Source organism: Pezoporus occidentalis, unplaced genomic scaffold (genome assembly GCF_034315485.1).
Source record: "Pezoporus occidentalis ecotype Australia unplaced genomic scaffold, CSIRO_AGI_Poc_V1 ctg37, whole genome shotgun sequence".
Classification (NCBI taxonomy): domain Eukaryota; kingdom Metazoa; phylum Chordata; class Aves; order Psittaciformes; family Psittacidae; genus Pezoporus; species Pezoporus occidentalis.
In genome coordinates, this window is record NW_026915691.1 from 8,530,947 (window position 1) to 8,555,488 (window position 24,542).

Consider the following 24,542-nt stretch of genomic DNA (forward strand, 5'->3'; position numbering starts at 1 on the left):
GAATGCTAAACTGTCATGGAAGAGGTGATGCGACTTGCCCCTGGAGTAGGAAGGGTTAAAGGGTGCTGTGGGGGTGTTTCAGGCCAGGGTCCGCATCGATGATTTCTCAGTAAGTAGATGTTTTTTGCTGTTGGTAACGAAATGTATTGTTTAAACAAAATGGTTTAAATTAGCTTATTGGTAATGCTCTAGGGGAAATGAATTTCTAGAATCGTATTTCAGGCACTGGACAAAACAAATGCTGCCCTACATTGTTGGAAAGGATGAGAAGTTTCAAGTACCCTCAGTATTTAATACCTGGAATTAGATATCATAGGAATGACATGGAATAGTTACTTGATGAAAATACAGTTCATTTAAAGAGGATTAAAGTGCACATAAAAGTTACCCACCCCTTTAGAGAATGTAATTGGTTTTTGTATCTTATAATTTGCTCTTCTGTTGGTGGCCTTTGTTTTAATAATACACCCTTTACTCTAAAATTCTAAATGTAATTAAGAGTTTGGAAGATCAACGCTTTCCTTTGACTATGTCAGGCAGAATTAAAGCTACCTGTGGCCTCCAAGAACACTGGGGCATGTGCAGGGCTGCAGAGACCTGCTCTTATATGGGGTTTAAGTTTCAAACATTAAAGCAACTCGACTTGGACCAACCAGAGAGTGGAAGTGGAAGTGAAATAAATTGTGGAGTGATGAAATCACTTTAGACAACTTAATGAAAAAAAGAAAACAGCTCAGATCCCACTGAGCCACCAAATGATTGATTTCCACATGGAAGCACCCATCTCCAAGAAGCCTTTGACAAAACTTTCCCTTTATTTCCATGTGGAATGGTTGTTGACCGAAGGATTAAAAAGACCGAGGGAAGAAAGGGACAGAATGGGTTATGAGCCCAACAGACAGGAGAAAATACATTGAAAACAGCAGACTGAGCTACTTGTGTATTCATTAAACATAAAGGTACCATTTGTAGATGTTTGGATTTCTTAATACTCAGGAAGAGTTGATGGTAAATGATTTTCAGAAGGAGCACAAATACTTTGAAATCTTCCAATATATTATTTAACATTTTCTTTTGACAGTTGTTTTAAGTCCTGCTATGTCAAGAAAGTTAATAGCAAAACATGAAAACCAGTTTGCCTGAGATTACCAAACAACTGCCTTTGCTGATCTGGAGCACTGAGGTTCTGTTAAAATGAAATCACAGTGGTCAGATTGCAGGTGGCATCCCAGAAGGACGAATTAAGCTGTTGACTGAGCTGAGCTACCAAACTGACCACGGCTGAACAGGGAGGAGTCCTGCAATCCTTGGCACCCCCAGTAACTGTGGTAAGTGAACTCTTGTTGTGCTTACAGATGAATTTAAAATTTGATGCTTAAAATGCCACGTCACCTGAATTATTTTTGGAGCTCGGACTGCTCTGATATAGGCTTTTCTAGAACACTGAAATAGTAATATCTTCACAGCCACGGTCATACTCAGGTTCCTTCCTCTGGTGCTTTTTGCTTCCCACCGAGGCCCTCTGTAATGAGTAAGAGCAGTTGCCTGTTAGTGCAGAAGCCAAGGAAGGGAGAACAGCAGAGCCAAGGCTGTGGAGCTGGTAGCTGGTAAATCCTTGCTGGTTTAAGCCAACAGCAACTTTTTGCCTGGGAGCAGGCTGAAATGGGAAGACTTAACACAGTATCAGTATAACTAGCACACATGCTGGTTATGGCTGCATTGGGAATGTAGAAACAACCTCCAAAACCTGGACTGTATCTGCTTTAGGGCTAATTAAAATGAAATCCCCCTTCAGGAAGCTATCGTTCCACACTCCCCAGGCTCTAGCTGGGTTTTGCCATACACTACCAAATTGTCTCCACTTCTGAAGTACTTGTGCCAAGAAAGGGAACAGCATAGTAGTACCCATTGTACAGGTCCACTGCTTTCATTTAGTTCCTCCGAATTCAGTGGCAGAATTAATTGCGAAATAAAATCCATGTAATTGGATTAATTAACCTTACATTTTAAGGTCCTGAAATACAGAATTAGCCATGGGGTAAATGCACAATGCAGGTTTTTCCTGTAAACAGACCAAGTGCTATTTTTGGATCTGTAGCTCATCAAGCTGTGCCTTGCTTAAAAAGCTGCTAGGGTAAGAAACGGGGCTTTGAAGGGGGGAGGATAAATACCATAATTAGGGCTGCAGGACAATGAAAGGATTATTCTTACATATAAAAGTATTTGAGTGAAGTTGCTTGAAAGATATACCTAAAATTGCTTGTATGGGTCTAATACTTTCTTTACAAGGACTTGCAAATCTCATTGAATATTTATGGACCTGGAACATAAGAGTGGATGAAATTTAAAACATAAATTCAATAGCAATTTATTGCAATGAAATTCCCTAGCAGTTGTTGCCCCAACCTCTTAGCCTTAATAGACAGGCTTCACGTTGCAGAACACAAGCCCAGTGATAAATGATATCAAAGCTGAATGCCCTTGATTGATGAACGCTGCCTCATTTGATGACTATAAAACAGTCCTGAGGGCTGAGCTCACCACTATTTTGGTTGTTTTGTATTTTTTTTCCCCTTAATGCATATATTGCAGAAGGGTTGTTTGTGCTTCTGTGATGGTTATCACATGCAAATGAGCATGCTGTTTCCCAGATGCAGATTTTGTATTTATAGATGAAATACAGCCTGAAAAATCATATGTTAATTACATTCTGAGGGTGTAGCAGAATTTCTCACTTGAACATGTTTTGTTTTGCTAGAAATAGCACAAATTCCAGATCAATGTATTGAATTGCTTGATGGCTGGTTATAAATGTATCATGCTTTAGAAAAAGCTTTCTGATCATTACTGTGACTAATAATTTACCGCTATTTCAATGCTTAGACTTCTGTCACACATTATGTATTTGATTTGGGTTTTTTTAACAATTTGTAGTTCTCAGAAGACATCCAATACTTGATTGTCTTCTGGGTGGAAGGATCAAAGCCGATATCAGAGATACAGTGGCAGAGATCTTCTGAGAGATGTTTTGAGAGGAACAGGACTCCTGGTCAGCTCAGTTGGCTCTAAATAGGGTTGTTTGTTTTTTTTTTTATTGCTTGTTACAGTTCTACACGACATACATCATGCTGAAAATCCATATTATTGAGGTTCCTCCTTCAGTATATAGTGGCCAACTGAGACACTGCCTCAATACACAGTGGTATGTGTCTTGACACAAGAGGCCTCAATAGTCACTGGTAATGGAGATGTCCAAAGAAACACAGTGCCTCCTGAGACAACAGGGAAAACCCAACAGGCTGATTCAGCTGCAGGCTTAGCAGTTGTTCAATGGTACATGTTGGCTGCTGGCTTTTAACCTGAGAACTAGTGCACAGGTTCTTACATCCCAGCATGCCAAAGGATACACCAGAAATGTTTAGGAAAATTGTGTTCAAAAGGGAATGTAGCAATGCTTGGACTTCAAGCCAGACCAGATTTGCCCTTGAGGGACTGTGTTATTGAAGGCAATGCTGAGCATAAGCCCGTTACAATAAAAGGTGGGGGAGATTTTGGAGAAGTCAATATACAGCATTCAAATTGCCTATTTTTTTTTTTTACTGTCCCAACAGTTGCAAAACATCAAAAATAAAGAGGAAAGCTTCAAATATACAGTGGACTTCATTATTGCAAAGAAAAGTCTGATAAAACAGCCATTACATCAACAGGAAACATCTCACTGGTTTTCATTGGCAGGATCAAGCCTATACAAAAAAGCAAATAGTTTCCTAATAACAAGTAGTTAAAAATATGACCTTTGCTGTTTGTTTTCTGCAAATGTAAATCCTTTGACCAGTTACAGATTCAAAGATCTGTCCAGAAGCACCAAGCTGGAAGGAATGATTAGTATGGACTTCAAACCCAGGTAAGTCTCACTTTAGAACAGCCTGCTACAATATATTGCAATATATCCTGAAAGCCACAGATGAGAACAAACAGTACCAAAATACTTAGTAAATTGAAAATACACCCACCCCCTATTCCCTTTTCACAGCTCTCATAAGTCTTTTAGTAAATAAATAAATCACAGAGGTACCAACAAAACTGGCAAACTAAGAGGTAGTTCATGTAACAAAGCATCTCTGTCTGCGAGCACGTCTTGCTGCTGTAGGCAGTGCTGTGCAGTTCAGGAATCTGAAGCCATGTACGGCTGCAGGTGCTGTGCCAGCCTTCCTGTTCTGGTCCCAAGAAAAAAAGCAGGCACAGGATAGTTTGGTCACATCAGCTAACCTGAGAGCAGTTCAGGTACCCAGAGGGCAGTACAAAACATGCCCTATACTCCTCACTCTTCTCAAGCAGCAACACTCTTGTTTGCTTTTTGGCAATTATGCAGTTATTATATAACTGTAGGTCATTATTCAGTCAATAGAAATGTTGATCTTCCAGGCTTAAGAAAGCTTCCATCCTGATAATTTTATACTCTGCTTATATACCTAATCCTGGCTTTCTGAACATGTATGTGCATGTCAAATGTACCTAAATACATTCAGATTGGTATAACTGCAGTTTGGTTAGGATGCAGTATGATTACAACAGTCATGTGGGCTCTATGTAGTGGTGTGCTCCACTGCATACAAGAAATCCTCCCTTTGAGGCCTTACAACAATGAAAACTGCGTTCAAAGAGTGTATTTCTCCTATGTGATCTTACAAAATGATACTGGTCTGTGATGAACTGGTACACTAGAGACAGTGTGCTGAATTAGATAAAATCTGAGTTTGAATAGCAGACAACTCCTGTGATGTTGGTATGTTTGAACAGAATATTAATGCATGTCTTAATATCTCTTCAAAACAGAAACCAAGAGAAACCCAAATCTAACTGTACATCCTCCATTACAGTGCTTTACATAGACTGGTGGGTATCAGTTGTGGTCTTGCAATTCACTGGAGTCTTAGGACAAGGTTCTCATAGGCTTTTCTTTCACTTTCCCATGAATGATGTTTCTTCATGTAGTCTTTGGCTTTTGTTACAATTTCTTTTTCCATAATGGGGTCATTCATCAAACTCTTGGACAGCACAACAAACTCCTAAAAAAGATAAAGAAAGTTCTAATGATACTGAACTAGCTTGTACCCATATCGGCTGTGATTTCAGTAAAGCTCTTCAACTGTGAGCCAATACATGAAGTCATTCAAATGAATTTTTCAAGGTCAAGTATCATAGTTTATTTATAAACAGTGATCAATAAATAATTATTCTGTATATCATTTTACACAGCCCGCCAACTAAGACATTTAAAATCACAGACAATCCCATGAGCATTAAGACAAATAAGAGCAACAAATTTAATGACTCAAAAATTGTTTGCCTGCCCAAGTGTTAGAAAACCAGGCTGATTATAAATTAAATAATTCATCTGGTCGCCTGCATGGAGGACAACTGGCAACAGGCTTTTGATCTCAGCTCAGCTAAACTTGTATCTCACTGCTACTGTGACATCTTTAGCTAGTTTTATGGTAAGACTAAAAACCAACATAAACAGTTACAGTATGAAGATAAGCACAGGCAGGCAGCAACAGGCTCTTCTGGAGCAGATGCATCTGGGCACTTACAGACACAGCAGTGTTAGCAAAACAAGCTCTGCAATAAAACATATTAATTTCCTTTAACTGTACTGGCCAAAATACAGCTCTTCCTTTGCCTGCTCCTCTGCCACTCTAATTTATTTAGTTCTAAGGAAGAGAAACTGTGAACTTCCAACATGTGAAAGGAGATCTGATGTCTGAACTAATCTGTTCGGAGCAGCTGGTCTAATTTTCTATCAGGAGACAACTTCCAATACTTTAGCTCGATTATAAATGTGCTCAGATCTTTGCGTCTTGGTTCAGCTCAGAAAAGCAGACTGCTATTGTGTCAATGGAAAATTAAGATACTGCACTACTACACAAGTGGTAGTGAAGATCAGTGCATAGGGATGCGGGGGACAAAAAGGATGGGAGACAGAGATATGTTATTTACACAGTCTATCGGCTGTGAAAGGCATTATCACAAACAAGACCAGAATTTTTATGAACACTAGGCTGACTACTAAGCTATACTTGAAAATCTAAGTACACAGTGTATATAAATACATACATGGATAGAAAATCTTTGGTTACCACGGAATCAGTTTCCCTGTTGTAATGCAAGTGATGGGTATGCATAATACATAGCTATAAAGTGACCCCTGGGAAACGCTGGTATGTTAAATCACATTAAACATGTTATAATCACTGCTTTGGCTCTCACTGACAAGATAAACTATCAATATATGCATCACTGGCATCAAATTTGAATAGTCAGAAAGGTTTGTAACTAGGTAATAGAAAGATTTTCATACATGTGTATTAACAACCCCTTATTTTACAGTACTGTAGTTTTTGCTCTGTCCACACAGCACTGACAAATCAGCCTTTGGACTAGCCAGGAGGACCACATGCTTCACCTCCAGCCCATTTTCCATCCACAGCTACCTTGGTGTTCAGGTATGTGCTCATTTTATCAGTATATCAGTTTTTCCCTTGGAACTCACATGGCCCAAAGAGGGAGTTATCTGGTTTCCTGTGATTCTCATCCTAAAAATACTAAGTAAGGTTGGTCCAGGAAGTACCCTGAGGCTGCTTCTCTCAGACAGTGCAGATACAGCCACTGACTCCAGCTTTAGAGCCACGTTCTTTTCCTCCTTTCCTTCCTCAATATCTGCCAAGAATACAGAGCAGGCAAGGTGGGAAAGACTTACATGACTTATGGTGGCTTCATCCAGTTGCCTATATAATCACAGTAATAAATACTGTTCACACTGAACTACATTCCAACTTTAATTTTATGTTCCTGTGGAGGATTTTATGTAATGTTTAAAAATAATTTATGTAAATTACCTAAGAACAGAAGCAGCAATGTAACATTTCTTGACAGGTACTCCTATTAGCATTCTTTTAAAATGTGGATATAGAGGACAAAAACTTGGAAACATGTAAATGATAGAAGAAATTAGATCCTTATTCACAGTTACAATATTTAGTGCTGGAGATAATTTCAGGAAAATGCCAAACTGACTCCAAAGCATAAAGCTGAGAAACTGCAGGAGGGAGAAAAAGCAAATGGAAAAATACCAGGAAGCAGAGAATAAGGACTTCTTAGTTTTATCTTTACTTCTACTAATCAAATATGACCACCTACAAGTCACCTGCAATCTGACTGGAAGCCAGTGGGAAGATTCACTATGACTTATCTGGGTTTTGCCTCATACCCTTTGAACAGCTGGCTTAGCTTGTCTTGGATGCTCAGCTTTAGAAAGCAATAACTTCATTTTTCAGGTGTCTCACTTAACTAAACTGACTTGCATTTCAGTCACAGTTTTGTGGTAAGTCTGAAGCTCCCACGTGCAGAATGCAGACATTCAGAACTCGGAGCTTTTTCAGAAAATTGAACATTCAATTTTTCTGTTCTAGAAGCTGATGATACACAAGCTATTTACAGTGTGGTAACATGGCTCTGTCAGCTGTTCCGCTGAATTCGTGCAAGTGATACTGCACACGGTTTTGTGCATTCTCATATTTTGTTGTAGATGTGAAGTAACCTTCACTCCTGCTGAAGGAGGGGAAAAATTCATCAATGACTTACCAATTACCAAACATAAGGGTATGCACTTCAGCAGCCAGAATGAAGGAGGAGATGCGCATGCTAACTTACTATTGGGGGACATCCATATTTGTAGTAAGCCTTTTATTCACATACAGAAATCAGTATTATTACATGTGACAGAAAAACACTGTAAAAGCTGAACCTCAGTAGTTAGCCATTACCCAGAACAAACAGGAGAGAAGATCATCTCGTGTACCTCCAGAACAGATACTTCATGTGCCCTTTCTATGGATAGTACTTCACTTCAGACACAAGCATTTTTCAACAGCAGCATCCCTAACACTTTTTTTTCCCGGTGAACTGACCGACCATCTTTAAAGAAAACATCAGCTTCTCTATATAGTACCTAAAAGAAATTCTGTATAATAGTTTGCAGAGACGCAGATATGCAGGTATCTGGGAAATAAAGCTAGAAAGTGAGTGCACTGAGTAAAAAGAATGACTATTCCTTCAACTACCATGAGAACTACATCGGAACTGCAGCTCACACATAATGAAAATAAGATGCATGGTTAATATATTATTTATGTAATGAAAGTAACTGTGCAATTAAACCATTTCATATCAGCTTCAGCAGATAAAGGAACATGATTCTTAAACAACAGAGAATCACCCAAGGGAAGGCGAGTGCCAGATGTAAATTCAGAATAGCGACAGATCAACCCAGTGGCGGGCACAGCTCAGAAGTCAGCTGGCCCATCTGTGTACTTCACAGGGCAACGGGCCAATATTTCTAGGGGAGTATAAACAGTGACTGCTGGCAGTGCCAGAAACTGCAAATTAGTCTGGTCAGTGTGAAGGTTGAAAGCTCTGAAAACTTGGGCAATATTCTGGCTTGAAGCCCTGCTGGCAGTGGTGCTGACCCACGTCTGGCAGAGGAGAGTAATGTATGTTCAGTGTATTCGTGCCTGTTCTCAGCTGAGCTGTGTTTCCCTCTCACCACTTCAAAAGTTGTCTCTGCTAACACAAGTCTTTCCAGGACCCACTCTCTCTCAAACTTGGTTGGTGCTTGGCCTCTCTTACTGGCTTTGAAGTTTATTTACCTCCTCCTGTTTATTTAGCTCCTTCTGTGAGCTTTTACAGATGCTGAACATGTAATTTTGAAACTCAGAATGCTGAATAACTGTCTTCCCTTTCAGCGTGGTTTTGCATTATTTATTGCCCTATTCTTATCTATTACTTATTTTTTTATTTCAGGTCCTATTAAGTCAGTGTGAAATATTCCATAAACTTGCAAATTCAAGTAATGGCAGGATCAAACTATGATTTAAAAGTAGTGAGGTAGTATCAAGGACAAAACGTTTCATAGCTTTCACTTCTCCATTAACTGTTTCTATGCAAGTATTGTCTTCAGTGACTGGCAAGGCTTTCTCTATTTCCAGTCAAGTAGTCTCAGCATAAATGCAAATGGATAACGATAACTACAGTCATGCACAGAATTTCCTACTTCCCTGTAAGCTGCAAAGGCTCACTTTCAGCAAGAACAAAAGAAGAAAACCATCAGCATTCACAATTTAAAACAATTCTCATTGTATAATGGTAATTCTATATCCCTCTTATTTAGCTTTCAAAAGATAAGATAGTCCGCAGACCATACACAACTGCTCGTATCTAAGGTAACTTTATTGTAAAGCTTTCCCTCCCCAGATCAGTAACAACTTGAAAATAAGCAGTGCCTTCTACTCTTGAGCTGTGATACAGTCTGTATCATCACAACCAGACAGGATCCACTAAACTTGCGTAGCAATGAAAATATCTTTGACATTTTCTAATCCTTGGTGGTCTGGATTCTTCAAGGCAGGAGACTTTCACAAACACCTGAACACAGCAGTAATCTCCCTATATGATTAAAGGCTTTTTCCCTAACTAACCTGATGCAATTGAGGTTGCGGCACAAAATACCAGATACTTAAGAGGTCAAAATAATCAGAGTAACAGACCCCACAAAACTTCTTACCAGAAGATGTTTTCTGCTCCCTGTTGTCAACTGAATCTTCTAAGGCAGTATCCAAACTGCCATGGGCAAACTGTTCCTTCTTACAACAATAAAAATATGAAACCTACTTTGAAACTGTGTTTTAACTTAATCACATTTCTTTGGTCTAATATAACTTTCAACCCATGATAGACTATGTACAGTGGTTTAAAAATTGTATTTGATATGGTTTGGGGAGATAAGGAACAAGAGTAAATGGTTACGTTAAAGCCATGAGCGATGATGACTGGCATTCTGAGCTCATGAAGAAAGTTTTCAACAACTGCAGTGGAGTTAAGAGTATTACCCTTGTAAACAAGTACTTTCCTGACCCATTTCCAAACTTTGATAGTTTATACTGTATTTGACAACAGTGACAGGATAAAAGGGCTTTTACTAAATGAGATACAATTGATGTTTTACAGAAAAGAAGGACTATTACCTTCCTTTCTAAGATAGGTTATCTATCTGCACAAACATTAGTGATTCCAATACAAATATTACCTATGAGTATGAATATGGTAATGCAAGTCACCATCTTCATGTCAAAGAGATTCTGTGGACTTCTGAGCTAGAGTAACTGCAAAAGGGGGGTCAAAAAGCAGAATAGGGGAGTTTCTGATCTTTGCTATAGCATGTTGCAGAGAAGGGATCTCGGGCAGAAGGGGTTTATATAAACTAAGCTTACAGTGTTCTAGACATATTTACAGCCTGTGACTCCAGTTCTGACATAAAAGGAAGTCCTTAGCCATTTGTACAGAGCCACTGATGTCACTGGGCCTAATTCTGTATTTAAATTTGCACTTTCCTCCAAGTAAGGAAATATATAGCGTATTTTTAATTGATCTTGGATTCCAAGGAAACACTCGGAATGTAGGACGCTTGGAGATTGCAAAAGAGGCTTCTTACAAGGATGTATGATGAAGCTAATTGGGTATGGAATGAATAATGTATTTGAATTACAAGCCAAATGTAAGCAGCATATTGAGGGAACCAACAGAACGTATGAGAATTCATAGCAAGGAAGCTATCTATCTGTGTGTTCAACATGATCATATATCCGTCAAGTTCTGGAAGCATATGGAAGTCAATGGGCTTTTGCAGGGAATACAAAGGATTTTATAAACAGCTTTATATCTCAGCCTCCACTAGCCTGGAAGTATCCCATTTCCAAAGGATATTGCAAGAAGAGAACAAAATTCAGATGTTAATGAAGAATTTTTTCTCCATAGAAGCTATTGGAAACATTGCATATCCCATAAAACAAAAAACAAAAAAAAAAAAACAAGCAAACAATAGAATTTTTCTATTAAAAAGCCCCCAGAATTAAATGAGAGAATTTGCCTTCCTGAAGTACAACTTAACAGGAGGCATTAACCACACACACACACTCCATAAAGTAAATAAATATGATACATTTTCTACTTTACAAATGGACTATTCTAGTAAGGGCTTTTTTAGTCTTGAGCTGGATAAAAACGCATGTGTAACAGCAAAGCCGTAATGCAGGAAAATAAAATGAAAATTTCTAGCATTTAAATACAGGTAGTGTTCCCTGTCCCCACTCTCACTTCTCTTCACAGAAACTCCATTCTAACCCTTTGCTTAATTTTAATCATTAATTATTTTCTGACTGAGCAATATCTTGAACCTGATAGTGCTTTATATTAACACTTACTGCTAGAAATTAGAGATAACGTATTATCTAAAATTTCAGACTCTTAGTTCTTTTGGTTAGAAACTCCTTGTCAAATATGAGTTTGTATTTCAGTTACTACTTAAGGGGAACTGTGACACAAGTATAGCATCTCTTCCAGAGTTGGAAGGCTTATGGAGCCTTCAAACCTGAAGTGCGCCACTCAGATGGCACGCTGTACAGCAGCACAGGCAAGGCAAACATTCAGCAAGGCTGACACCTAGTCAGAGTTTAGTGAACTGCAAAGTGAATGCAAAGAAAGGCAGTCTAAAACACAGGATTGTAGGAGAATCTGAGAAAAAGCTGCTGAGAGGAAAAGCCAAGTTTGCAAACACAAACATGGAAAATGAACCTAGGCTTTGGAAGGGAAAGGTCTAAGATCTGTTGTTTTCTTACCTGAGGATTTGAAAATAGCAGTCCTGTTTCCTTATGTTTTATTATTGCTGCATTCCCAGGAATGTTCCTTGCCAGCACTGGAATGTTTAAATCCATTGCCTAGAGGAACGCAGAAAGAGGAAACAACAGTTTATTAGGATTCAGGGATTTTGAGATGTAAATGATGACAACTTTAAAATGAAAGGCAGAAACAACAAACCAGACTTTCTTTCCCATCTCTCCAGATTTTTAGTTGAAAGCTACCACGTCGAAGGTGATCTCCTATATGGAACTTCTCTGAAATATTTTGTTTATCCTTTTGTTAGTACTGTAACTTAGAACATATTATCAATCCAGAACTTTAACAAATAGCTGCTTCATTGTTTATGCTTTTCCATCTGAAAGTATGCAGTTTGTTTCCCATTGGAAGGAAGCTCCTGACATGTTACAGGCTTGAAGAGGATAAAATTAAAGTTCAGATGAAAGGTTGTCACTGTAACTCCTACTGTTATTATGCACAGATGAGAAGATTAGTTCATAGCACAAAAAGCCACTTCTCCCCACCAAAGTATCTGTTCCTTTGTTCCATTAAACCACTTTATTTTTTTCCACAGACTTTCTGTAACATGTGCAGAACTGGACAGAGGTGGGCAGCTCAACGACAGTGAAGGTGACCGTGTAAATTGCTTGGCTCCTTCTCAGCTCTGATTCCTAGGGGTCATATAGGACTGTGGAAGGAGTTTGTCTTTTGACAGCATCTGTGACTATAGGCTGTCTTGGACTTTGGGCATTCAGGGGCTGCACAGAAGTATGCAGTGATGCAGCTTCTGACTGAACTATACCAAGGAGAGGAGAGAAAAGGTTATGCTTTCAGAACACATTACGCTTTCAAAACATATTACCTACAAAGCTATTGCTATGGGACTCCTCACAGACCAAGGAATACATCTGAAGAAGCAGGATTTGAGTCCACAGAAATTATAGGGCGGTTGCTTGATGTGTTTACTCATTTATTTCTATGCATATGTATGTGTGCATTTATGCATATGCATAAAAAAAGGAAAAGAAGTGTGGGGTCTTAACATGGTAGCATTCCAGGTTGCCTGCAGAATCAGGAGCAGAGAGGTAGCACAGCTAATAAACCACTTCCAAGCGCCCTAATGCCTGGCAACTTTAAAATATACAGCTTAGATTTTGCAGTAACTGGTGTGCAAACCCTGGCCATTCAGCTCCGTTACTCATGCATATCCTGATCTGAAACTTTAATTACTATTGATGAATTCGGATGTCTTGAGATGCACTGACTGTAAAACCGCAAAAACTCATCTCTTACAATTATCACGGTGTCAAACGAGAAACGAATTCACTCCCCCAAACCTTCAATCTGTTTCATACCGATCCCCTGTCACTTCAAAGTGAATGCATTTTTAATTACTGTCATTACACTCCTGGATGGCTAGCAATTTTCCTTCAGTCTACATAGTAAGAAAACAGAACTGCAAGGAGAACCATGGTATTTTATAGCTCAGACAAAACTGAAGACAAAAAGATCCTGGCTGATATAGAACCAATTATGTCTAGAACAGTGAGGGACTTCTGAGACATAGCAACAGGTCTTAATAGCTTAAAATATCTAAGAGAAATGCTGCTTAAATCACCACTGCAGGTGAATATACGCTGGACATGGAAATTCTATAGTCCTTCTGGAACAAACATCTGCTTTGCACTAGTTGGCACTAAAAATAACAACACTCGAAATAACGTCTTCTACTCTTTGTATCAGAAACTACTGGGTCAGCTGGAGGTAATTCAGACAAATAGATTAACTAAGTGAACACAGCCCAGATTAAATAAATGAGAAATGTAAAAACTACAGATTTCTGAATTTAAGTGTCTGGAGTTGTTGAGGTGCAGGGTTTTTAAAACTAAAAAGTCTTTTTGTGAGAGGAAATGCAATAATTTTGTCATTTGCTCTGACTTCACTGTTAAACAAATCTGTCTTCCAAAGGTAGATTTGCAAAAACGATATGATGACAGTATGTACTTATCAGTAAAGTTCACAGAACTTTGAAGTTCACCCAGGAAATGAAACAGATCGGTGCGCCACTCCGTCTGACAGGTTTTCAGTCTGCAGATCAAGGACATGGCTTTTGGCTCTAATTACCCAACCACGGCCCTAACACAGGGTTACCTCAGAAGCATCAACATCTTCTAAAAGAGAATGGCTGAGTCAGCTGTTTTTCAGACCTTTCTGTTGACAGGCTTAAATGCCCTTGTGTTCAGTCTGCTGGCTCTTGACTTCATTCATAGATGTTCAGTGACCTGGGAGCGTAGACATTTTTTTGACCGTGTGAACTGAAAATGAAGAGCTTGACAGTGGCAGTGGTCACTGTCACCTGCCTGAGGCCTTCTCCTCACCTCTGGATCTCTCCTTTTACAAAACTGTAAGAGTATTTCAAGTCTGACTACTTTCCAAACAAGCGATTGTCCACTCAAGGGAAAGAGCACCAGGAAGAAGGAAGGAAGGAAAGGAAGACAACATGAAAACCGCAGCACAACCACGTGAGGACTGATGGCTAAAGTGCTACTATCCCCAAGAACAGTTACCGGCAAGACAGACGGGAGTTTGGATTCAGCATGTCAGTGGATAGTGGACACTGTGCACATAGACAGTGAACATCAAGTATGTGTGTGAATGGCCTGAGGCAGTTCTGTGTTGGACTGTACCTAACAGTGTGATTGCATAGGCTGGCACAGTATTGCTGTAGTGAAGTTTAGATTGGACTGTAGCACACACTTAAAATAGATCTCTTCAAGATATGTTCATTCACATCTATTTCTGAATGCTAAATAGTTGATGATTCATTAGAGTTGATCACTAAGTTTATATTTAATTTTTTGTAGTTTCTGAAATCTAAAGGGAAAGACGTTTGTTCTGTCTCATAGAGTTGGAGGGCGGTAACTGCTTCATAAGGAAGCTTTCAGGTCCCAAAACACATAGGTACCAATGAATTATAGCTTCTGAAAGACAGAACAGATGGCCAAATACATGAGATGAGGGGCTGCCTTTATAACAGCGAGCTTTAAACAAATGGATTGGGCTGTAAATAATTACTGCATGAAGTGGCTTAAAATTTAATTTAGATAGTCTATTTTTAAGCAATAAAAAAAAATAATTTACATTGTTGAAAATATGTATAATTTACTGACCTAGGTTCCACAAATAATAGCATAAAATAACAATTTAGTCCATTGGCCATCTGTTTTGTTACATTATTCTGACTGCAAATGTGTTTTAATGCTGTTTCAGAAGGACGCAGGATGTAAATTTCAGCTTTGGAAGCATTTCTAAACAGCAGTATAAAGCTTATAGAGTAAAGACAGGTTTTATTTACTATTTTGTCTGGACTGTCCCTCATTCCCTTCCTCCTAGCCTACACATCTTTTTGTTGGCCCCTCTTCAATTTTACTGCTCTATAAAATCCCTTCATTTCTCTTTATAGTGTGCTACAGCTTATATTCCAAACTACTAGGCCTGAACTTCACATGATGTCTAAGACTGGATTTTGCCCTACAGCAGAATAAAGTCTGGCCATCTTCCTTTTCTATGATTATTTTCTCTAATTGGCCTTTCTTTTTTTCCTTTGTAAAAGCCTAACAATGTGATAGTTTTTATAACAGTTGGAATAGTCTTTAGAGCACAGGAAAAGTACTCCAATGAAACGGTGCTGGAATCTAAATCTTGTTCTTACCAACTAGATAGAGAACATACAAGCTTTTCCAGTAGTAATGCCTTTTTCACCATCACATGCCCAGGAACATGCAGAACTCCTGAGCTTTCTGAGGAAGAGATACATTTTAAATACTTGCTATAATGTTTGTGTTCTCTTCTTCAAATGCCAAACAGAAAACAGATCAGTTACGGCAAAATCTCAGTACTAGATGACAAAGTAATTAGTTATGGCTTCTAGTGATTTCATACCTTAAGGCAGGTTGAAATAGATATGATTATGTATTTATCTCTTTTATCTATTATATATTTATCTCATACTAAAATACTGTTGTTTACAGATTCATGACCTTGTTAAATTTTGAACTTTCAGGAGAATTAAAGTTGCATTTCCAAATTCAAGCAAGATGTTATTTCCAGCCTAGGACCAGAAGTCTTCTTGTTAAATTAATAAGGCAGAAAACAGTGTATAAGAACTTAACAGATGGCTCTCCCTAGTGCTGGCCATCTCAAGCAGGGACTTAGACTGACACTTCCTTTGAGAGAGGGATTTTTACAGTAGGGTATTTTATAAGCATGTCATCAAATCCCACTGTACAACTGTCTAGTAAACAGACATACAATACCAAAACCCTTGTAACTTCAGAAGAAATCAGACAGGTCTGAGGTACTAAAAAACACAAGCTTTAGGTAGTCTCTCAAGTAGTAACTGAAGACCTGATTCTGCTTGTAGAATATCCTGACTCAGCTGGGACTGAAGCTGTTGTCTCACAACACCTATGCCACGTCTGCTGAACTGCCCTTACTATAATGCAAGATTTCAGTTTGCACCTGCAATTGGTAACTCATTTGCTTGTAGCCCATGTGCACCTGAACTAACATGCTCACGCTTCTGAAAGCATACCAGCTGTTTTATCCCCATTACACAACTTCCATGATAAATTCCAAGTTACGAGTTAATTCTTACAATGCTCACTTAGGTCTTACTTCTGAGGACTTTCAGACATGGAAGAAAAGCATGCTGGAAATGTAATATGTAAGTACTTACTAGAAATAGGAAAAGAGAGTCATTAATACAAATCATGTAGTAGTTTCTATGATCTTCTGAGATCATCACAAACGAACATTCTGCAGCCACCAGAAAAAATGGAATAGTAAAAGGTGTCTGCCCAAATAACTTCCATTTCCAGTACATTTATTTTTTTCCTAGGAAGCATTTGATACTAAGCAGCACCCTACTTTGGCAGGTATGAAATAAACCTGTTATTAATTTTCATTACTGATGGCAAAAAAATTGAACGTGTCATTCATTCATTAATCATTTCAGAATTAAATAACCAAACACAGATCTTATCTTAGATTGCTTTTTTGAAAGGATGTAAGAATAAATGAAAGTCTGTTCTAGCACCATTACAAGGAAGTGTATGTGGAGTCAAGAATAATGACTGACAACCCCAGTAGATCAGAATGGTTCTTCAATCTCAGGTCTGTCTTGTTAATTTAACAGGATTAATAAAATTACATTGCCGTTTAAAAAAATAAATAAAGCAAAAACCCCTGTCAGTTCAAGAGAAGAAAACTTTAATTACTAACACTTGAAGAAATAGATATTTTAGGCTTGTGTTCACTAGCTTTCAAACATGGACATAAAATGTTGACACACATTTCCAGTAATAAAAGGCGATTTCAGATTCACTGTAACCTCACAGGAAAACCTTACCGCCAAGATGCAATTACCTCCAGAATTGCAGCAGACATCCCCTCTGAAATGGAGCTGTTCACCACAGCAAAGCACCTTTTCATAGCAGCATGAAGATCATCTTGGGGCATCTCCTGTAATAAGTGTACCCCAGGTGCCCTAGAAATAAAATGCACACAAATAGGGCTCCTGATAAGAACCTGCTCCAACAATTTTTCCTAAAACTTATGGCACTGAAGGAAGGTGGTCAAAGCAACTCAGGCTTGGTTCTGGTGTTAAGATTCACTTGCCACTTCACCGTGTTCTGGTTAGCTTTCTGTTGATAAATGTGGTTATAAATTCAGTACAGTATACACTGCTGTCAGTCACTATCAGTTGCTATCAGTCACTGCTATAAGCCTGTTGTTCTTGAGTTTTAGTTTTGATCAATTACACCTTGCTCTGTTAATCACTGTAAGTACTTAAATGAAGCAGCTGAGTTCAACGGATAGGGGTGTGATTTTCCCTTAAAGAATTTATGCAATATAGGAAGGATGCATGCAGAGACTTCAATACTTATACACAGTTTAAGTACTTAAGAAATGGAGCACAATCAGAATGGTCAACTGCAGGAGATGCTGACTTTTCAGCTGCTGGTTTTGGGGGATGGAATGTGGTTCTGAAAGATCTCTTCTGGTTCCTCTTTCATTATAAGTACTTTTCTATTCTGATTGGTTAAATTTCTCCTGTTTCATCTTCCTCTGATTAATCAAGGCCAACTGAATCAAGGGTGAAGTGTTAAAAAAGATGGAAACTATGGGTGCAGTCTCAGATCTTTCAGACTGGTGATCGTGTTTGAAAAGCCAGCATCTCCTCCAGTTGATGAGCCTGCTCCTGCATGGCTCTCAACATGAGATCACTAAGCCAGATAGAAACACAAGTGCATTTGACATTAAGGCTAGCTCCCTGTCAAGCAGACTTTGTTAAACATTGCTTTTCTGATTGTATTTTAACAACCAGCTTCTATAGAGATAAATAACTGTATCAACTGGAGTACAAATGCATGATGGCAGGAGTCATGTTTCCCATGAATAACCTGATAGAAAACAAAGATCATTATACTGGCTTCAATGGAATGGAAAACCACGCCCCTTACGCACATTTTATTATCAGATAGTATCAGCTATTACATGGTGGTTCTGTTCAACTCTGACAATTCTCAATTCTGCAGACACACACAAAGATCCAATTTCTCTAACATTTATATCCTTCAATCAGGAAGCATATAAACTAGGGACAGAATAAAAGCTGTACAGGGTTATCTTGTCCAGCTACTCATTCACCCACCAACAGCAAGCATGCAAAATCTTGCAGAAGCCAGGATGGAAGAAAGGAGAAGACTTAAAAGCATAACAAACATAAATCACACTAAACCACACAAAGCATGAGATCTACTGGGTATTCTGAAATTTAAAATGTATGGAATATCTAGTATGAGAACATTACATGCCAAGAAATTAGAACAATTCATTAGCCATAGAGTTGTGCATATATGTTCGTTTGTATTTATGAAAGAGCATTTAAGCACATGATTAAAAAGCTAGTCAGCCAAGTGCCTTCACTTGGAGCAGACAGAAGGCTTAGCATTAACTTCTTACCTTTTAACTTTTTCCTTAACTTCACTGGTAAAAAGGGGATCAACCTAGGAAGGAATACACACAAAGGTATATGGCACTACTTTAGCACTACAGCATGTTTGAATACCCAGAAAAGAAAAATAAATTTTAGCACATTTTTTACTAAAATAAAGACATGAATGTGCTGAGCTTTGAAATCCTACCACGATGGTGTTTACATTTGACCCTTCAGACAAGCACTCTTGTGAGTGATTGACACTCAGAATACCCAGCTAGGGGGGTTGAGTGCACAGCATAGCAGAGCATGAATTGACTACTCCACTCTAAACCTTTAAATGACTCCTCTAATGCAGCATAGCTTTGGGCTGCTGTCAGAAGAGGAGGTTCCCTTTCTTCTCCCTTGACATCTCTCTGGCTGCAGGTTCTAATTAGTGCTAGATCTATTTAACATGAATGACTGTTTTCAGATGACTCTGCTAAGGCTAACAGTACTCAAATGACCGATTTGACAACTTACTGTCTAAGTGAGGAACAACGCACTGATGTGTAAGCAATTCTTTGGCACTTTGTGTATGGAGTAAGCAATGCGAGGAAGAACAGGAATTCTTCAGGCTTTAGTTAATACAGGAAGCAATCCGCATGTAAACTGGGACAGGCAGAGAGATGTTATGCACTGACAGAACCGCTTGTTTGAGAATGAACAAACACAAAACTCTAAAATACAGTCTAACATGACGGTATGTCAGAGTTATTAAAATGTTGTCTAAGCTGAGCAATTAGCTCCAGCAGTTTATTTGCAAAGCTTAGCTATGGCTGCGATTATCATTTAACAATTAAAAGAAATAAACAGAAGTTGAAAACCCTTAACTAGACATGAAGAACAGAAAGGGATTTTTTTTTTACTTTTAAGGCTGACTATATTAGATTAACTTATGGTAGCTTACACAGCATACAGCAGTTGTAAGCACTGGGAACAACGCGGCTTGGGGTTTTTAATGCATGCTTACATTTTGTTTGGGTTTTTTTCCACGTTCCAATATAAAGAACACTATCAAAGCATTTTAGAAAACAACTGGAAAAAGTCAGAGTTTGTTATAACCATGATTGTGTTTTTTGAACACAACATCAATTATTTCAAGGCTTTATAAATGAAATGATTCAAGTGAATCACTCTTGCACTAACGAATGCAAGAAATAAAAGGCCTGCATTACTACTTAGGAAAGTAGTTTTGGTAACAGCAGGGGAGAAAATCAAGTGCTCTTTGCTGATACTGATGACAGGGCATGATACAGATCTATCCATTAAACCAGGATGTCATGTCACAGGTTCCTTGGATATTTCACATTGAACTTAATTTCTGTACAAATACCTTTTCAGCGTTTTCCCCAAAGTGCTGTTGTGATGCTGAGGTCCTCTCATGAGAGCCTATACTCTGTTTCCATTAAAATCAATGGAATACTTGCAAGTGATATAATGAGCAGTGGTCCTTTGCTCTTCTACCTTTAAAAGGACAAGGAAAACTACAGCCTGTGATATTAATATTGCAAGATATTAATTTCTATCCCATCTACTTCAGTGGAAGCCAAGAAATTGCCATCTGCCTCATACACAGAACAGTCCTTTAAGCTGTATTCTTCTATAGGTAAATATTCCAAGAAGCCAGGCCTGAATATGAGAATTCAGATAAAGTATTACTTTCAGGATGGGTGTAGCAATGACTTAAGAGAAGTGATCCCCTGAGCTACATTTAGGAACTTGAGGGGGCACAGTTATCCAACCACAGGCTCAATATAACAGAAATTAGATGCAACATAAGCTGTTCGGTAAGTTGGAAATGCACTTAAAAGATGTGAATGCTTGCAAAGCCAACACACTATGGCAGGATGCCTAGGAACTTAGCATAGTCTCAGAAAAAGGTACTGGAACTAAAAGAATATTACTTTCACCCAAAACGTCTCCATGATCCAGTTCTTCTACAGGTAGAGTGTTTGTTGGCACATTTTATGTTATTACCTGTCCATGTAGCAGGCAGATATCGACTTTTGTTAAGATACCATCCATCCAGAGGAAGAGCCTTTAAGGAGCTGCAAATTTCATCAGTTTAGCAGAGATCAGAGGAAAGCAACTTGCGTGTACGAATATCAGAGCAGATGAGGTAAACTGACACATGGAAAGGGGAGTGGGCACATGGCAAGAAACCATACCTAGCAGGACCAGATGCACTGCTAGAGAAGTTCTACTCTGCTGACAGGCAAAGAAATATCTGAGACGTGTCTGATAGTGCAGAAAGTCACAAATCAAAACCCTGCACAAAGATGAAGGTGCCTGTTAAGCACAGAGCCTACCATTATCAAAATCTAGGAAATCTTCTATAAACACACTATATTAAATTGCTGCCATGTAAGAATTAACTCAGACAGAAGCAATGGTCCAGAAACATATTCATTAGAATGCTGGGATGACTCTAGACTTTGAAGGGAAAACCAGGTATTAGTACATTTAAAGTTCTGTCAGAATATCATCCAGAGCACTAAAGAATGAAAAGCTGTATCTGCAACCATATTCAATACAGATAGGAAGAATTTGCTCAATTGCTCCGGACTGTGAGGTTTTGACAGCGTCACTGTGAAAGGAAACACTTTATTCACAGCAGCAGGTGACAGACACCACATTACAATTCTTATCTGACTGATTACTTGAATAGGCTCAGCAAGACCAAGCTTTGCCTACAACTGAAAACACAAGCACTGTCTGCGACGCAACGCAATCTGGCTGCAGTGATTGCACCAGAAATGTAAGATCCTTGCAAACACACTAAACTCAACCATTCTACATCATCTTTTCCATACACCAAATGCTTAAGGAAATTCACTGTCTTCTGGCTTGCTTCCCCCCCCCCCCCCCCATTTTAATTCAGCCAAAACATCTGGGATCTAGGATCTAAATAAACAAAACTTTGGGTCTAAAAGAAAAATATACAACCTCTTTAAGATACTGGAACAGCTCATTTCACCATTTCTAACAAACCTGTCATTTTCAGGAAGCTTTTCTTGCAGAACGAGCAAACAAAGGGTTAGAAGAGTTGTCATCTTACCTTTTAAAACATCTGTGAGTAGGACACTTAAGGCAGGATGTACCTGGCAGAATTTCATAGTCCTCAGCAGGCTAAAGAATCTGAAATTGTATCTTTGTCTCCTAGCTGGTTTTCTCAGTTATTGTGCTTGAGGATATTCTGAAGCAGGTTATTATTAGACTTCCTCTAGTTGCTTAGGTAAGTTGTGTTCAACAGCTGGTTCATTTTAGAACTAGCCCACAAAACAGAATAGGTAACAGCAATCCACTATAAAGAGATAGGTCCCACTATCTGTGGAGGCAAGTTATTCAACTAAAACTGTCTCAGTAGGTATGAAAAGAAGTTGGACAGAGGAAAAACAGCTGTCAATGGAATACAGTATCATTACAAACATAGCAATATTCTGTACTATCCACAAGAGTGGTTAAGAATTACAAAGTGAGTACAAAGTGGCCTTCCAGAGGTTGCATGCTGAAGGGAAGTTTTGTGGCCTTAAAGTTTCATAAGATTCTATTCTTGGAATATGGAGCTGCTGAAAATTAGCCACTGTTTTGAATTTCATTATAGAAATTAATAAAAAGAAAACTGGAAGAAAAATGCTAAAAATTTTACACCATACAGGAGCCAACCCTGCAACATGATTTAGATTGCACCATTTGTGACAACTGTGCATGGTAAATGCACTGAAAGGCTATATAATCTTATGAAAGCAAAGCACAGAACAGTGCGTGCTCCTTTGTTCTTTATATTCTTAATTATTATAATCTTAATTTTTTTTCATATCCGCAATAAATGTAACTTGCTTCACAGATAATGGTACTGGTAGTTTTAAGGTTTTGTATTTGAGCAGCAACATGAATAAGAAGAGTACAGATAAATACCAACAGAGCTGAGAGTTATTTTTGTCCTTCAGCAATATTTTAGTACTATGGCAGAAATATGTTATAAACTGTTTTGAGGAGGTTCAGTCCTATGCACTGCTACAGGGTTATTTCTGGTGGCTTACTGTAAAGATGTTAGCTTATGAAGAAGTGAAGCAAATGTAAAAAGACGACCAAAATGTTTAAAATCCTCACTGGAGGCAGCAAGCGCATCTTTTGATTTAAAGCACAGCTTCATTACACCTGCTCTAGATTTGCCTTCCACACCAGTTCACTTCCACATCATCTTGCGTTTTAGCATGGAAAAAAAAATGCAGACAAAAATGCAAAAAACAGCTTTTAAAAAGAAAAAAATATGTCCCCAAATATACAAAGAACAAAACTGAACGAGAAAATAGAAAAACAGTTCTTATTTGCCAATTCAGATTCTATTTATTTTCCCACAAAACAGACTGCCTACAAGTTTACAGGCTCATGTGAAGACGAATCAGAGAGGAGACTCAGAGGGACACGAACACATTACCCAGATGCAACAGTGAAGCTTTTAGTACCCTTTTAGCATCAGCTAGAGTTTGTCTGGTATGACACTGCTGCCTACTCATACCTTTCCGCTGGTTAAATTAAGGCTACAGGCTGCCTTCTCAAGACTTCTGCTATGGCTATGTATTTAGTACATGTATATTTCTTTTGAGAAGTGCTGCCATTAGTTTTCTTAGTTTAAAGTATGCTCTCTTGGCATAGGCAACACACTAGAAGCAGAAACAGCAGGACAGTCTCCCTGCAGCTCCACCTGGTCCCTCTGCCAGGCTATGGGAAGCTGTGGGAATGAACGTGATTTAAGCACAGAATTAGGAGAAGCACTTTGGTGGCTCTGAGGCATCTTTCCTCCTCTCCCTCACCAATTTACAGATTAATTCATAATAATGACTGCGATGGTCATCATTATAAACCCTTTTAGGCACTAGTGCATCACGAAAAGCAAACCATTGCTGAGAAATTCATGACAGCATTTTGAGGCAGCAGCCCAACTGTGCGCTTTATCTAAAGGGAGTTCGCAATCACAGAGGAGCTGCCACTTAACTGACCGACCGTGAAAAGAGAGAATTAGAATTTGTAACTTCTAGATTTGTTAAACAAGAGCTCTGTGACTTGCTGGGAAAAAGTGAAGTCTCACATTAATATTGGCCAGCACTTTTACTAAGATACATATAATTCATTTGAAGGAATGCTACCAACTCTAAGCTTAATCTGAGATGTGAATATACAAGAACAACCCAGTTTCTAATTTTATTTATTTTAGTCAGCACCACCTTCCCTCTCAGGTATATGTAAACCAGGCCTTAATGCACTCAGGTTCTAATTCTATTTGTCAGCCCAAGCTCTGTTCTTGCTCTCTGGTGTCAGACAGAAACCTAAGATCATTTTGCACCTGCTGACAACTGTTAACTGTGTACAAACTGAGACTACCAGAAATGCCATCAAAATCTAAATGGAACAGAACAAAGATGCAATCCTCCATGTGAATGAAAGATGTAAGAACAGGGATAATGAACATCTGATAGCACCTTCAGAGCATTACAATTCCTCATTAACAATACCTGCTAAAAAATCTTCGACAACTGTTGCCTTTCAAAATATTTGATAGGCTCATTTATAAATTATTCATATTGAAATAAGACTATTATTTTATTTGAAAGAGTTCACATTTTTAGTACTTTCTGTTACACTAAACAATTTTGTACTATCCCACACGTATATAAACCCACACCAGTATTAGAATCCAAATATTTTGATACCTTTTACCTACGAAAGTTCTTTCTGTAGTCAAATG

The 24,542-nt window shown here is 38.5% G+C and overlaps 1 protein-coding gene and 1 long non-coding RNA gene across 8 annotated transcripts in view; one reads left to right on the forward strand and one right to left on the reverse strand.

Annotated features, from left to right (window-relative positions):
- Window positions 1-3,831: 3,831 nt before the first annotated feature.
- On the forward strand, window positions 3,832-8,164 carry LOC134170296 (uncharacterized). Of its 2 annotated transcripts, none has more exons than XR_009967215.1 (3): window positions 3,832-3,904; window positions 6,419-6,506; window positions 8,042-8,164. It is a non-coding gene; the product is annotated as an uncharacterized LOC134170296 (long non-coding RNA). The 2 variants fall into 2 exon arrangements; XR_009967216.1 differs by lacking the exon at window positions 8,042-8,164 and adding an exon at window positions 7,589-7,935.
- Window positions 4,653-24,542, reverse strand: part of GLT1D1 (glycosyltransferase 1 domain containing 1) — a 58,408-nt gene continuing 38,518 nt past the window's right edge. For 5 of the 6 annotated variants that reach the window (XM_062631614.1, XM_062631616.1, XM_062631613.1 and 2 more), the window contains 4 exons: window positions 18,778-18,821; window positions 17,179-17,299; window positions 11,733-11,831; window positions 4,653-5,069 (listed from right to left, as the gene is read on the reverse strand). In XM_062631614.1, coding sequence (XP_062487598.1) covers window positions 4,923-5,069; window positions 11,733-11,831; window positions 17,179-17,299; window positions 18,778-18,821 — 411 coding nt within the window. In that variant the 3' untranslated portion in view covers window positions 4,653-4,922. Of the gene's footprint in view, window positions 5,070-11,732; window positions 11,832-15,483; window positions 15,552-17,178; window positions 17,300-18,777; window positions 18,822-24,542 lie in introns of all 6 variants that reach the window. The other variant, XR_009967213.1, reaches the window with a different exon arrangement.